Genomic DNA, 15354 nt, shown 5'->3' on the forward strand with positions numbered 1-15354 from the left:
GCACCCCTGACAAGATAACCTAATTAACCTAGTTAAGCCTTAAATGTCACTTTAAGCTGTATAGAAGTGTCTTGAAAAATATGTAGTAAAACATTATTTAATGTCATCATAGCAAAGATAAAATAAATCAGTTATTAGAAATAAGTTATTAAAACTATTATGTTTTGAAATGTGTTGAAAAAAAAGCTTTCTGTTAAACAAAAATTTAAATGAATGACTTGAACTGTATATATATTTTTACTTGTATAGAAAATGGTTCTTGATTTAAGGATTTTTAATCATTTGGACTATAAAAAATAGGAAAATTGTAAGAATTTTATACATATTTGGTCTAAAAATTAGGGAAAAAGTAAGAAAAGCCTTTTTTTGCAGTGTATAATGTTAAAATAGTTTTATTTCTGATATTATTTCTTCCAAATTGATAATTTTTCAGGGTTAGTCCATTAAATACTGATTTCTTAACTCTTCTAATGCTAAGACATTGGAATTGTGTTGTATCTAACAATGAATGTAAAAATGAACAAACATGCTCAAAAACATGGAATGTTTCAAAAACATTTCATTTGGAAGAAAGGTGGAAAACAAACAAACAAAAAATGTCATTTAATTCAAACACACAACCATAAATCCAGAGAAACTGGGCATTTTCAACTGGTCTCCTAAGCTGTACATATGCTGTCCTTCTGTATGGTTTGTTCATCCTTTTTTATAGATTGTAGAGGGAGAATTTATGACTGTGAAAATATTGTGCTTACCTTGCTGGTATTGCAGTCTGCAACCCACAGATGCTTGACATGTTTACTGCGTCCTCCTGTAGAGAGAAGGAAATGAGCTTTACATAATATGACAACCTATAACAGCAAACCATTTGTATTCAGTATCCATGAAACACATCAACACTGTGATACAGTTATGTGATATAGCTCATGTCTGTAATCTAATATGCCACTGACATTAATGTGTTGTCAGTAATCAGACCACAGTAAGATAGCACTTAACCACATTAAAAGCTAGATATACTGTAAAAACACCCAAGACATACAGTATCAGTGACAGATTCTGACCACATTTAATAAAGCTGTTGTTCAATATGCGGTGCCTAACGGTGATATTGGCACCCTTGGTAAATATGAGCGAAGAAGGCTGTGAATAAAAATAATAGTCTTTTCTTGAAACCCTTCCAAACAATTTGTGGCAATGAAGGTAATGTTGGATTGTAATTGTATAGACTATCTGTCCCCAAGACCCAACTAACCTCCTTAACATATTGTTAAATGATTGTCTCTTAATTTAATTATTTATAACATATTAAATTAACAAATAAATACTTGCATTTGCATAAATGTAAAATAGATACTTCTCCTCTAAGTTACTTTAACATGACTCATTTTATCATGTTAAGAAACACATTACTCTATCAAACACGAGTCAAAACTGTCACATTTAAGAGACGCAGATCTATGGAACAACAAAGAATTTTGAGCTACTAATCGTCATTGTGTAACTCGCTCTAGATTTCTCACAGGATGATTTTCACCTCATTCATTCATTTTTTTTTTTTGTCGGCTTAGTCCCTTTATTAATCCGGGGTCGCCACAGCGAAAAGAACCACCAACTTATCCAGCAAGTTTTTACGCAGCGGATGCCCTTCCAGCCGCAACCCATCACTGGGAAACATCCACACACACATTCACATCACACTACGGACAATTTAGCCTACCCAATTCACCTGTACCACATGTCTTTGGACTGTGGGGGAAACCGGAGCACCCAGAGGAAACCCACGCGAAGGCAGGGAGAACATGCAAACTCCACACAGAAACACCAACTGAGCTGAAGTTCGAACCAGCGACCCAGTGACCTTCTTGCTGTAAGGCGACAGAACTACCTACTGCGCCACTGCCTCGCCGATTTTCACCTCACAAATCATAAATCTTTCATGGAAGACCCGATTGGATAGAGGTGATCCCTACTTAATAGACCACAATATCAATCAACTTCCTTGTGCAAATGTTCATGGGAGCCAGTAGTGTCAATTACTTGTACTCTTTGAAATCCTTCATTTCGAAGGGCCCTGCAAACTGGCCAGTTTTGAGCACTTTGGTTTGGAATGAGACTGCAATATGGACGCCATGATTGATTCTTTTTCAAGAACCCTTCAAAGGGTAGGGTTGCACCAGCTGTTCGCAAGTTCTTTTTTTTTAAACTGGAACGTAAAGTACACACTAGGGGCTTAACTACTAGCTAGTTTGTAACTAAATTTGTGCTCACTTCGGTTGCACCACATGTTCTTAAAGTGAACCGTAGTTAGTTGGTCATAAGCTCTCCGTAAAGTCATGCGTAGTCGCGTTGAATGACGTAAAATCCATTAAGAAGCATTTAAATCTTTAAACTGCTTTAAAATTCTGCAACTAACGCATCAATATATAACTTTCCTATGAAAATTAAATAATAAATTACATTTTATAGTACATTACATTACAGACAGTCACTATAACAGATGACCCACACACCTGCATCACAAGCTGTGAATGCTCACGAATACACATGAAGTTATCAAAACGTTAAACTTGAAATTCTCGTTTTAATTGATATATACAGTTAACACAAATAACTCCTTTGGGAGAAAGAACTCCTCTGAGATTTGGGAGGAAAATAAGGCTTTGAGTGGAGGGAGATCATTCTTTATTATGATCGAGAGCTCCACAATGTAAACTAATCTCGCTGTCATCTCTTTTCTACCATTATACATGGAGGGAGGCTGTCATAAATATTTAGTTGGAACGTATCGTTACGTTTAAACTAAGTTTGGTGGTGCAACACAAAAATATTTAGTAATGTGTAAGTTGTAGCTTAGTCCCTTTAATTCACAACTAGGCTACGTTTTAACTTACACACTGCTGGTGCAACCAACTCCAGGTGTACTAAAAAATTGACAACATCAAAGCAAATAAACGTAAAAATAAATATTTTGCTGATATAAATTTCCACAATTTCCACAATTAAAGCCGCTTTTTCATTACCATTACCAAATGTGCAACCTGTTGCGAATACAAATAGTTATTGGCCCAGAATTCTATATATTTAACAAAAAAAAGTTTTATATAAAATGGTGCCACGTTTGCATTTATTTGTTCTCAATTTTGGTAGTATTTTCAGCAAATGATCAAAAGTTAAATGATTAATACATTTTATACACAGTCATCTTTGCTTATGTGTAACATGGGGGCCAATATTAGTGCATGTCACTACGTATTAAGTAATATCTATAGCTTTTCTCTAAGAAGATCACACCACCAATTATGCTTCCTAAATTCCTGCAAATTACAGGTGCAGTGAGTGCAGAGCACCTGCTAGGACAGCTATAGCAGCACATGTAGGTGTTCATAGAGAAAGACTGTGGGGTTGCAGTGCTAATACTGTGCCTTCAACGCTCTTCTTACACCCCGCATGTCTCTCTCTCTCTCTCTAGCTGAGAACATGCAGTGTAGATTTTGTGATAGCGCTTTGACTCCACAGCTAGCTGCTTTGTGAATTTCTTAGATGTGTATTAGCATCCCAGCTTGAGTATTAGCATAACTTAGCATTACTGGAGTATTTTTTTGCCTGTAAAATGAATCTCTCTGTAACCAATTTTCTTTGTCTTAGTTTGTGGCAAGCGTTACAAAAACCGTCCTGGACTAAGCTACCATTACGCCCATACTCACCTTGCTGAAGAGGAAGGTGAGGAAGAACGGGAAACCGAAATCCCTCAATCTCCTCCTGTCCATCATGAGAATCATAAACGTAAGTCATTTTGTTGTTTAAACTGTAAGAAAATTGTTTTATATTGTGAAATCTGAAAATGCAAATTATGCCTACTAAGCCTAGTGGTGTGCGACATGTGCTGCAAGGTTATAATAGTTTTGGGTTTTTTCGTTGGTTTTAGTTTTTATTTCGTTTTGACTTTTTGTTTACAAATTCAGTTAGTTTTAATTACTAGTTTTTATTAGTTTTTATTTCGAAATGGCATAGTTTTAGTGTCGTGTAGTTTTTAGTAGTTTCAGTATTAGTTTTAGTTTTTTTTTCAAGAAAGATATTTGTTAGGTGCAAGATTCAAAATCATCAGAATTAATATTGTATAATCGAAACTCAACCTAAGATACATTTTTTGAAGCATGTATTAGGACACATGAACACTATCATCTACCACTAACATCTACTCGTCCACAAATTCAAATTTAATAGCCCACAAGATAGCTGCCTTAAATAAAATATGTGTTAAGGCTGCTTCTGAGGTTAGATACACAGTAGTGATGGGAATTTCAGATCTTTAACGCAAACAGGATCTTTTTTGACAAAGCTCCTATGTCAGGACTTAACATATCAAAAATATGTAGTCAGCAATCATAATTGCAGTCAGTTAAAACATCATCATGATCTGAAAAGTTTCTAACAATGAAGTTTTGCAACCCAACTGAAGCATGATTCACTCATTTAAATTCTATTTTGACATTGTGACATAAATTTACGTTTCGCCAGATCCTCTCATTTAAGCCCTCGGTTTACCCACTTCAGTTGTTCAAGTTTAGTTCAGTCACAGCAGGCTGCCATGTATTGTTTAGGTTCGGTTCACCATCTGCTCAATCAAGCATGCACAGTATTATCGATTCACTGCTTCTCAAATCTGATCTCATTGTACTGTTCTAATAACTTAATAACTCAGTATATATTGGTTTATTTCCAGTCAGAGGGGGGTATAAGGCATGTTAAAAAGTTAGTCATTTTTGGATAAGGGTGTTTATTGGAGACGCAAATCGTTTCAAATGATTCAGTTTGATTTGGTGAACTAGTTCAACTGGTTCACTTTGAAGATCCAGTTAAAATGAACGATTCGTTCACGATTGCAATCACTAATACAGAAATAAATCCCATTATTGAGTACAAATGTGTTGAAGTTATAATTTTAGGTCTCTGTATTTAATGCTGTTTAATGCTGTGTTAAATACATTTACAAAGACGAAAACAAAAAATGTTTTTGCTATAGTTTTAAATACGTTCTTTCAGTTAGTTTTGTATGTACACAATACAGATTCAGGTAGTTCCAGTTTAAAAAAAAAAAAAAAACCTTTATTTTTTATTTCAGTTTACGAAAATTATTTTAAATTTTAGTTTTAGTTTTTTTTTCGTTTTTGTGAACTATAATAACCTTGATGTGGTGCATTCCCAAATCATAGATCTTTCCCAATCTCATCCACCACTCTTTCTCCGACTTTATTTCTCGTCACTACTTTCACTGTGCTATCATATTTTTTTAGAGGATTGAGACCAAATATTGTCATTAGATATGGCTAAAACAAAATATATTTCATGTTTAACCACTATAGAATCATACATCAAATACCATCTTAAGTGTCCGTGGTAAGGATGCTCTCCTTACTTAGACTACCTGGGAAGTGTAATAGCATTTACAATTTGTTCTTTTGTTCACCTCTGTTGTTGTTCTATGACCCTAATCCTTTAATTTGCCCTATTTTTACAGCACAGAAAGCGCCTGATGGTTCGATCATCCCTAATGACTACTGTGACTTCTGTCTGGGAGACTCAGGCTCTAACAGGAAGACAGGCCAGGCCGAGGAGCTGGTTTCCTGTTCAGACTGCGGCCGCTCTGGTGAGTCCCTTCACTTCACCATCTTCTATGTTGCTCACAGTTACAGTATCTGCCCATGTTAGATCAAGATTCCACCTCCATTGTGCCCTTATTTCACTCTGAGGGAGATGATTAGTATGGCATAGTTGAATTTATAAAATAAAAGATTTTAAAATGCATTGCCAGATGTTTTAGTAGCAAATTACAAACATGCAAAAGCTGTCAAAATCAGCTTTCCGAGATTTCTCTCTCTCTGTCTCTGTCTGTAATCAGCATAACAATAGGGGTGTGCGATATTACTCCTCTATGTATAGTTAGGTAATTATAATATTAATAATGTATGGTATTATAATAATGTATGATAATAAAATAACCATATAATTGTAAAAGCAACTTGTTCTCTTTTTTTAAGATCATAAGATATCAGTTAATTTTAGAAGAGTATATGTTTGCAAATATTAAGGTGTGCGATCGCATATGAGATATTGATTTTGCACAACAGTTCCTTCTCAAACAAGAAGTTATTATTGAGCGGGTTACATTTTAGACACAATTTTGCAGGTTGTGTATGCCAACAAAAAAATTTGAACAGACCATTTGTGCATCTCAGAGCAACACTGTTGTGTTTTAAACGAATTGAGAGAACTACTGCTTTAATGATAATTTCATACGGTCACTTGCTTCATTTCTAAACAAATCATACATTTTAAATAAATAGTTTGCGCGAGTGATCCAGTGACTCTCTTTTAAAGATAAGGACTTGCTGCCATCTACTGGTGGCTTTAGTATCACATTTAAATAACCATGACAAAAATATTGAGATTATTTTCTGCCAGTATCGCATACCCCTATGTAGAGTTCATGGTGCTCTAAAATGGGTCAGATTACAGTAGCTGTATTTTAGGTCAGTAAACTCTTGACTACAAATCAGAAGCACTTAAATGTTGTTTTATTTTTGACATTAAGTTTAATACATGGTATTCTTTTACGTAAAATAAGCATAAATATATATAATCATTACACGCACATCACTCTTGTTTTAAAGGATATTTTGAAAAAGGGTTTGTATACATAGGACAACAGATAAATGCCAAATAACTATGAATATTTTATGTCATAGAAAGTATAATATCTGCAATTTCCTGATCTGATATTGAGTACATTTTAAATATGTTTCCACCTAAAGAACCATTCTAAATCTTATTTAGTGCTTTATCATGTCATGCGTAAATATTTCATCAGCTTGTTTGTGCATATCCCATCTTTTCATGTTTTATTTATTTATTTTTCTCTTTGCTAGAGCTTGTTTGTTCATTTGATTTCTGAAATTTCATTGAGTGTGGTTTGAGTTTGGCTTGACATAACCATGTCATGTTCAAATGATTTTCCAGACACAGATTAATTCTACTAGAAAGGCTTTTTAATGGAGAGTTGCCATTAGCGATTGATTTGAACCCTAAATAGGTTTAATCTGTGCCCTTGAAACCAACACAGATTTCCACTGCTTTCATGCAGTTATTTATCTTTTGCAGTTTTGGTGTTTATTCGTGAATTACTTCAATATTTTGGATCATGTTAAATCATGTTCACATTTAAAAATGTAATAACTATAGTTGACTATACTAGAATAATAATACTGATGATATAGTATTTCATTAAGGTATGTTGTGCAACAGACAAACAATATATATATATATATATATATATATATATATATATATATATATATATATATATATATATATATATATATATATATATATATATATATATATATATATATATATATATATATATATATATATATATACAAACACACACACACACAAACACACACCATTTCGCAAGGCTGATGCAAAGACAAAAAAGTCCAACAGCATCTTGCACCCAATTTAGATTTCTTAGGCTGAAAAAAAAAGAAACTTAAGGTAGCAGACTTTGAGTTCAATTGCTTTTTGTTTTATAATTATTTCCAACCTTCCACTTAGTATACAAGCCTTTACAATAGGTGTGTGAGCCAAATGCTAAAGTATTGAGAACAAGCATTTACTTGCTGTGGACTTTTTGTTTATTTTAAGTGCTTGTCCAAGTGCTCTTGCTGTCATATGGTCCAGGGAAGGGTCAAATATCCCACGTTTATTTGCTTCAATTATTTTTTGAATTCTTAACATGCTTAAAGGCTTTATCTCAGTTCACATGTGCAAAATATACTCATATTTATTTTGCTCATATGCTTTCATTCTTTATGTTTTTCTTTCCTGGCTGTGTGATCCATTGCCTTCTCATAAATAAATGCTATACCAAGCACAGGGAGAGACCAAATAATGTATTCTTCAGTAAAAAAAAAAATAAATAAAAAGAATTAAAGGGATAATTCACCCAGAAATAAAAACATTATACATTCAGTGTCATCTTTTTCAAGACTGTATGACTTTAGGGCTTCTAACACTGCTCTAAACTGGAATTATAGCTTGCAACACTATTTGTAACCCCAGGTAAAGCAACATTTACCACTTAATTTAGAATCTTCCTTTTTGCCAGAGTTATGAAATAATGAGTAGAATTAGTACTGCATTTATAGTGCCAAACACTGACATGTTTTATTTCAAGATGCTTAGCAACCAACAGCCAATTAAAAGCATCACGAGAACACAGTCTGTGTGTCTGAAATCGCATACAGTCAGAGTAGGTTCTGCATTTGAATTTGAATTTTGCAGCTGTTGAAAAAAAAAGTTCTGTATACTATGTGTATATACGTACTACATCTATACTACATCCGTGATGTTTTCATTTTTACATGACCTATTTTCATCAGTTGTGTTGCTTTACTTCCATTCATAAATCCTAAAATGTGCAATTCAGACTGGTCCCCTTGTGCAATTCAGTGGAAGTTGTTATCTGGGTTCTTCTGGTCTACTGATTTTCAAATACGTATTTATACGTACTACTCTCCTTTAACAAAGTATGCAATTTTGCACACTGAGCTACTGTTACTTCAGTGTTTGCGGGGGGAAAAATATGGAAAAGGACTTGTAATTAGTGTGAAGAGACCGTTCAAAAATACAGCTCCTCTTCAAAGCACCGGCTGAAGATTTTCAGCTGATTACAAAGCTGGCTTTACTGACGAAAGTACAAATGAAATTTGCATTCGATTAATAGTGCAGTGCTAAGGCAAAAAAGGCTACAATCCTGGCTGTGTTTTTTCAGAGGCTAGCATATGTTTTCACTTTTAAATAATTAGAAAGCAACATTTAACAAAAAAGTTTAAAAATAGAATGGATGATAGGTACGTTATCATAAAGGTCTCTTTTGTTGATCATAAGAGGCATCTCAAGGCCCAGGCAGTGAACTTATCCCGCACAACTCCTAATTGCTACCTTCTGTTACACATGGCATTTCTGGCATGGGTGGTTCATAACAAAGTCAGAAAAAAAATTCAAAATATGAGAAAATCAGTAGCTAGTACAGCAGATATTTCATATTAAGGCATATAATCTCAAATGAAAAAATAAATGCCATGTTTCAGAAGTATCCACAACTAGATGCTTTGAGAAGAATGCAGATATTTTCAGTTGGCTTCGAGGTAAACGCAGCCTTAAAGTCTGCTTTCCACTGCACACTACAAGCGACAGACCGGAAGTCATTAATTTCCAATGGAGAGTAGTCCGTGAGCTGAGTGGAGTTCCGATTATCTCCGGATGCAAAAAATATCGGATCTGAATTGCGCTGCGGATTCGTTGAAATATTTAAACTCCTGCGACTAGACCATATGCGACCGGCCGACCAGATGTGATGTATTCCAGTGTTGTCCAAGCAGGTCTGTGTGCACGAGATGAGAAATATTAGTTTTTTCAATACTTTTTGAATCAGAAGAAGTCTATATTTAAAAAAAATAAACATTTCTATTTATAAATATAAGTAATAAAGTAATAAAAATATATTTGTTATGTTGTCTCCACATTCCCTCCAATATTTCTAGCGGTCTATGAGTTCCTAGTATTCTTTCATTCATTCATTCATTCAACCATGGTTAAAGCACAGAGAATAATGGCTCTTGCTTTTGCACTCCATTATTTTAGACACTGTGAGAACAGCTTCTCTCCCATGGTGCATGTCAGAACTGAAAATTCTGTGCAACTGCCAGAAGGGGGATGTATTCCGACAGTCGTGTCCAAATGTCGTGTGCAGTGGAAAGGCAACTTAAGATTTACAGTGTAAAAGCATCAAAAAACAGTATCAATTGTTAACTGCAGGTTTGGTATTACAACACATGATTCCATTTAAAACCCATGTGAAATCAAAGTTTACTATGTTTATTTTGCTAGTGCACATTGTTATCCGCTTGTTAAGGGTGACGTCACGCGAAGCAGCTGGGGAGACTCAACGAATGGTAATAATAAACATTTACAAAGCGATGTAAAACCTTCGAAAATTATAATCGCTAAATTAAGCCCACTAAATAAGTAATCTTCAATCAAGGTCTGACGATTTGAAGTGACAGTGCTTTGATTTCCTGTTGACATCAGTTTGACGGTTTCTGCCACAATATCTTTAACTACACTCCTCTTACTGCTAGTTTGCTCAAAAAGAAATCCCTGCCCGCTACTCAATATTTAATTTCAGTTGGAAGTACATAGTACATTAGGTTGGAAGATACATACTGAATTCAGCAACGTCAGATTCACAGACTTTAAATGGAATTTAGGATGACCCAGGTTTAACTATTTATTGTGTAAAAAGCCTTCTTTTGTTTAATAAAAAAGTCATACAGTTTTAAAACAGCTTTCAGAGATGAACTTTCATTTTGGGGTGAATTATCACAAAAATTGGGATTTACATGGGATTAAGGGGCTGCAACTTTAATCTAGAACTGATACTAAGCTCATATGCAGGAACATACATAAATGTTTGAGTAACGGCAAGTACTGCAAGTTGTCCAAGCTCAGAGGAGTCCTAGCTGACTGCAGTGTTACTTGTGTGTGTTTCCACTGTGATGCTGATATGTCCGTCATGCATGTCAGCTGATCGGGTCGGTGGGACCAGGGCGAAGAGGAGGACGGCGGGAGTTCTGGACATGTTCGGAGACACGTCAGAAAGCGAGGCATCCACCTTTCACGGCTTTGAAGAGGACGACCTGAACGGGCTTCTGTCCGACGACAGCACAGGCTCACCTGAGTACAGATAGGCAAAGGAAAAACCTGCATCACACAAACTCTTGGCATGTGTCTGCTGCCTGTTTTTTTTTTTTTTCCTATTTTTTGTTCCCTGTTGTTTTGCAGCAGCATGCATAATGGAATCACAACTCCAGACACTTCAGGAATTGCTTTCAAAGGACAAGTTGCAGCCTTTTATAACTTAAGGAATGTTGTTTTTATTTGCTTCAATCTTCTGTATACCGAGAGGTGCTAGTTATGGGACAGAGGAGCCATTTACTTCTGGACTGTTTGTTTTCCGTAATGGAAAATTGCAGGGACGTTACCAATGTGTGGATTACGCATCACCATGTAAGATACAAATGCCTACTATGTGGAAAATTTATAGTTAGAAATGAAAGAATTTCAAACCTCAAGGAGGAGACAATTCTCAACTTGTGTCTGTAGGTCGGATAGCGAAGAAGGTTTTTTTTGTGTTGTTGTTCCTACCTCTGGATAAATACAATATTTGCCAAGAAAGGGATCACAAGAAAGCAGAGGCCAAGCCCTGGCTGGATCCAGTTTGCCGAGAGGTAAGAGCCAGTTGGCATTTAAATGTCCATCTCTCCTCCTTTCTCAGGACAGCTACAGCAACAACAAAGAAAATTAAAATCAGTTTGCTGGAGGATACATGATACTTGGCCTCTCCCTAGTGTTGTGTAAGAACACGGACTCATATTGTGGAGTAATTTCCCTTTACTATTCAGGAAACTCTCCTTAAACCCACAGGTACAAGCAAGGGTACAATTGTAGCATACGTGCAATGATTCTAACGAAGGCTTTGTTTTCGCAAATAAAATCTGGACCACTCACCTCCGTTAAGAGATCCAGCTCTGAGGATGGACTGTGTACGTGTAATCGCAAATAATACACTGGACTGCAAGCACATAAGCTTCCTATGTTCAAAAAGAAATAAAATGCAGTAAATGTGAACTAGAAAACAGAATACATGCAATAAAAGGCACAATACGCATTAGTCACAGGGACATCATCACCCAGGTAATATGGGGATATTTCATTGCATCCATTTTCTACGAACAAAATCAGCTATATTTGCTCTTTAAAAGGCTCTTCTATTTATTGTTATGGTGATCTCATGTGTCACTTTTGAATTGAAACATGTTCCGCATTAATGCTTTCAATCCTGTCTCTATTTCAGGGCTCCATGTCTCTATTTTTCTTTCTTGGAAAACAATAATATAATTTATTAAGATGTTGTATAATGTATATAGGCCCACAAATGGTTGAAGGCTAAACCAGTTGTTCTGTAACATCTCCGATGCTCTTTCTCCCAGTGTTTCAATGTCTGAAGTTGAAGAAAATGTTTTGATGTTTAACATTTGACGTTCCATTCTTTCGACACGAAGCCAAAGGGCAACATCGGAAGAGATGATGCTTGTAACTGCTTTTGTGTCATGCAGACCTGTGGCACAAACCACACAAACAGACAGACACGCTTCATCCAACCTGCCATCCATGCTGTGGTCGCTGCTGAGTCCTGTTACTCCAAATGTCAGCCTGCAAGTCTTTCACTGGATTTTGTTACTGAAAAACATTAAACATTTTACATTTTATGAATTATTCTTTGAGTTCAGTTTGTTTCACAGAAATATTAGAACAAATAGTACCTTTAAATACTTGATTATCATGTAAAATGTACATGTTATTATATCAAACAAAGTAAAGTATGCAGATCTTTTATAAGCAATTTACAATTGGATCATTGAAGTGAATATATGAGATCAGTTCCCCCTTGAGTTCCCATGAACATGTTGCACAACAAAACAACAGTGTATTGTTTACCTTTTAAAACCTAGTAAACTAATATTTGAATATTATTTTTAATTATGCTGGAAATGTGTGCCATATTTCTTTCTTAAATATATGCCAACTGCTGTTATGTTTTCCTGGACAATATTTATGAAATGACTTTCCATTTTCCAAGTGATTATTGGAACCATTATTACTTATCGTTTCTATGCAACTAAGAGAACATTATTGCAAATAGTACACCTAAAGGGGACCTATTATGCAAAAATCACTTTTACATGTGGTTTAAACACAGTTGTGCAGAAACAGTGTGTAAATGTTGCCAGCCTCTAATAGTAAAAATGAACTAATTTTATTTTTTTATAATCACGCTAGATAAAAACATTCTAGAGAAACACCTTGATTGACCTTCTTCCTTTTGTAATGTCATCAGAGAGGGAAAGCCCCGCCCACAGGTGACAATAGCCCCTTTCACACATACAGACCTTTCCAGGTAATTAAAAAGGGATTATGTGTGCACAGGCCTTTTTTTGACAATACAGGTAAATTCGTCCAGAAAGAGTAGCTGTAACATTACTGGTAATTTCCCGGAATGCAGCTCTGTGTGAATGCAGATGGAAAATTGCCAGATAGAGCGCGTCACATTTAGAACGTGCTGACATGAGACATTCAGACACATTCACATCCGTGCTGTTTATGAAAATAAAATCTTTTGAATATTTTTCCAGACACATTTAGCTGCTAGTCAGATAACATTTCTATGTTCCTTCTTCATGCCAACTGTGTAAAAATTATCGATAAAATGCTAATGATAAACCGCTGTTTGTTTACCTTTAAGCTCTGCTTCAGTTGCTTGACTCGTGTGCATGTGAAGGACTGCTCCGGTGAGCGCACACACACATTATGTGATATGTGAAAGTGTTCCTCCATATGTTTTCATCAAAGTTGTTCACAATACTTATCCATCCACAGAGTTTGTAAAGTAGTCAAATGTGTAAACATTTAGCTGTGATTCTTGCTTCTGCCTTTGGATGTCTCAAGGACAAAGCAGCTGCATGAATGCTTAAGCTTTAAATAAAAGTGAAACCATCAACAAAAGCCCGACCCCTTCTATGTTTACAAATTCAAGCCCAGCGGTTTAGAGGTCATTTCTGATTTATGACGTCAGAATTTACCAGTATTTAGGAATGGATGTGTGATGGTCTTTTCTGGAAAAATTCCAAAATGTCTTTGCCTGTGTGAACAGCGTTTTTATTTTAATTTTTTATTTATCGTTAGAGTCGTTCCGGAAAAATACCAGATATTAAGCGGTATCACTGTGTGAAAGGGGCTATTCTCTCCCTCATTAGCATAAACAGCCCTGAGTGAGAAGCAGCTGTTTACCATTGGAGTTTTAACCTGCTGAAGATAATGTCAGCAACATTATAAATGTTTTAGGATGCACAAATGAACATATTTGATTTTAATTAAAAGTGACAGTCAACAAAACCGCACAAATTGGATCAACGCCTAAAAGGGGCAGTTTTAAAGTGTTAGAAAACAGTATTTCTGGGGTATTTTGAGCTGAAACGTCACATTCACACTTGAACATCAGAGACTTACTTCACATCTTGTAGAAAGGGGCATAATAGCTCAGCAAACAATTTTGTGTTTATCATCTAATAGACATCTAAACATAGACCGTTTGGCTAAAACCAGGCTAATCTTCGACTGTCAGTGAAAATCTAATAGATATCTAAGAGTAGCCCAAAACTAGTCGTCAAATAGACAGATTAGACAGACTTTATGTGTGTAGTCATTCATTTCTCTTTATTTGATGACCAGTTTTGGCCTATTCTTAGACATCTATTTGATTCACTGACAGCCCAAGATTAGCGTGTTTTAGCCAAGATGATTTGTTCTGATTAAAAATCTCAAAATATTGCATGTAAAATCAGGCATGGTTCCTTACACTTGCAGGGAATAAATCAATCGGTATGATGCCTAAATGTTGGCATGAAATACTCAACATAGCTCTGCATGTGAATAGCAGGGACAGATCCATGAAGAAGAACGATGTAGCAGCACTTATGAAACTCCCTGTAGGGAAAGAGCTTCGCATAACTTCCCACTTCAAGCCAAGGCTCAACATGCTTTCCAAGCTGAGAAGACTGCACATGCTTTACTGGGCATCCATGCAAGAGGAGCCTGCTGTTATCACAGTATCACTGAGGAAGTGAGCAGGCCGAGGATCTGACACCTCTCTCAGAGAAAGAAAGACAGACAGAGAGAGACAGACAGACAGACAGACATGAGAGGTTACAGAACCATCTGGCATTTTTCAAAACTGTACTCACCTTTTCTCTGTGTGTGGAGGGCAAAACAGAAGGTGGAGTTGTTTAGGGACGACTGTTGTTTGTACGTTCAACACAGAATGTGTGTTTTGTTCATGTCTGTCATTATTTACTTCTGTCTTCTTTACTTATTATCCATCCGTTTTTCTGTCTCACCGTCTATCTATTCATCCATCCTTCCATCTGTCTCTGTCTATATTAGTCTGTTTCTATACATATCTGTCTGCCTGCCTATCCAATCTATTTATAAGTCTACTCATGTCTATTTGTTTGTCTGTATATCTGTCTCTTTGTCTGTCTGTCTGTCTGTCTGTCTGTCTGTCTGTTGATCTATTTATAAGTCTATTTGTTAGCCTGCCTGTCTGTCTGTCTGTCTGTTTATCTATCTGTCTATCTGTATATGAATCTTTCTATCTGACTGTCTATGTTT

At 35.7% G+C, this 15354-nt stretch overlaps 1 protein-coding gene across 4 annotated transcripts in view; it reads left to right on the forward strand.

Annotated features, from left to right (window-relative positions):
- The window catches only part of dpf3 (double PHD fingers 3), a 74927-nt gene that overhangs the window by 48874 nt on the left and 10699 nt on the right, over window positions 1-15354 (forward strand). For 2 of the 4 annotated variants that reach the window (XM_009294764.5, XM_005160744.6), the window contains 3 exons: window positions 3649-3786; window positions 5522-5650; window positions 10651-12395. In XM_009294764.5, the coding sequence (XP_009293039.1) occupies window positions 3649-3786; window positions 5522-5650; window positions 10651-10814 (431 nt within the window). In that variant the 3' untranslated portion in view covers window positions 10815-12395. Of the gene's footprint in view, window positions 1-3648; window positions 3787-5521; window positions 5651-10650; window positions 12396-15354 lie in introns of those variants that run through there. The other 2 variants (XM_005160743.6, NM_001111169.1) reach the window with 1 other exon arrangement.

The sequence above is a fragment of the Danio rerio genome, chromosome 20 (assembly GCF_049306965.1).
Source record: "Danio rerio strain Tuebingen ecotype United States chromosome 20, GRCz12tu, whole genome shotgun sequence".
NCBI classification, from domain to species: Eukaryota; Metazoa; Chordata; class Actinopteri; order Cypriniformes; family Danionidae; genus Danio; species Danio rerio.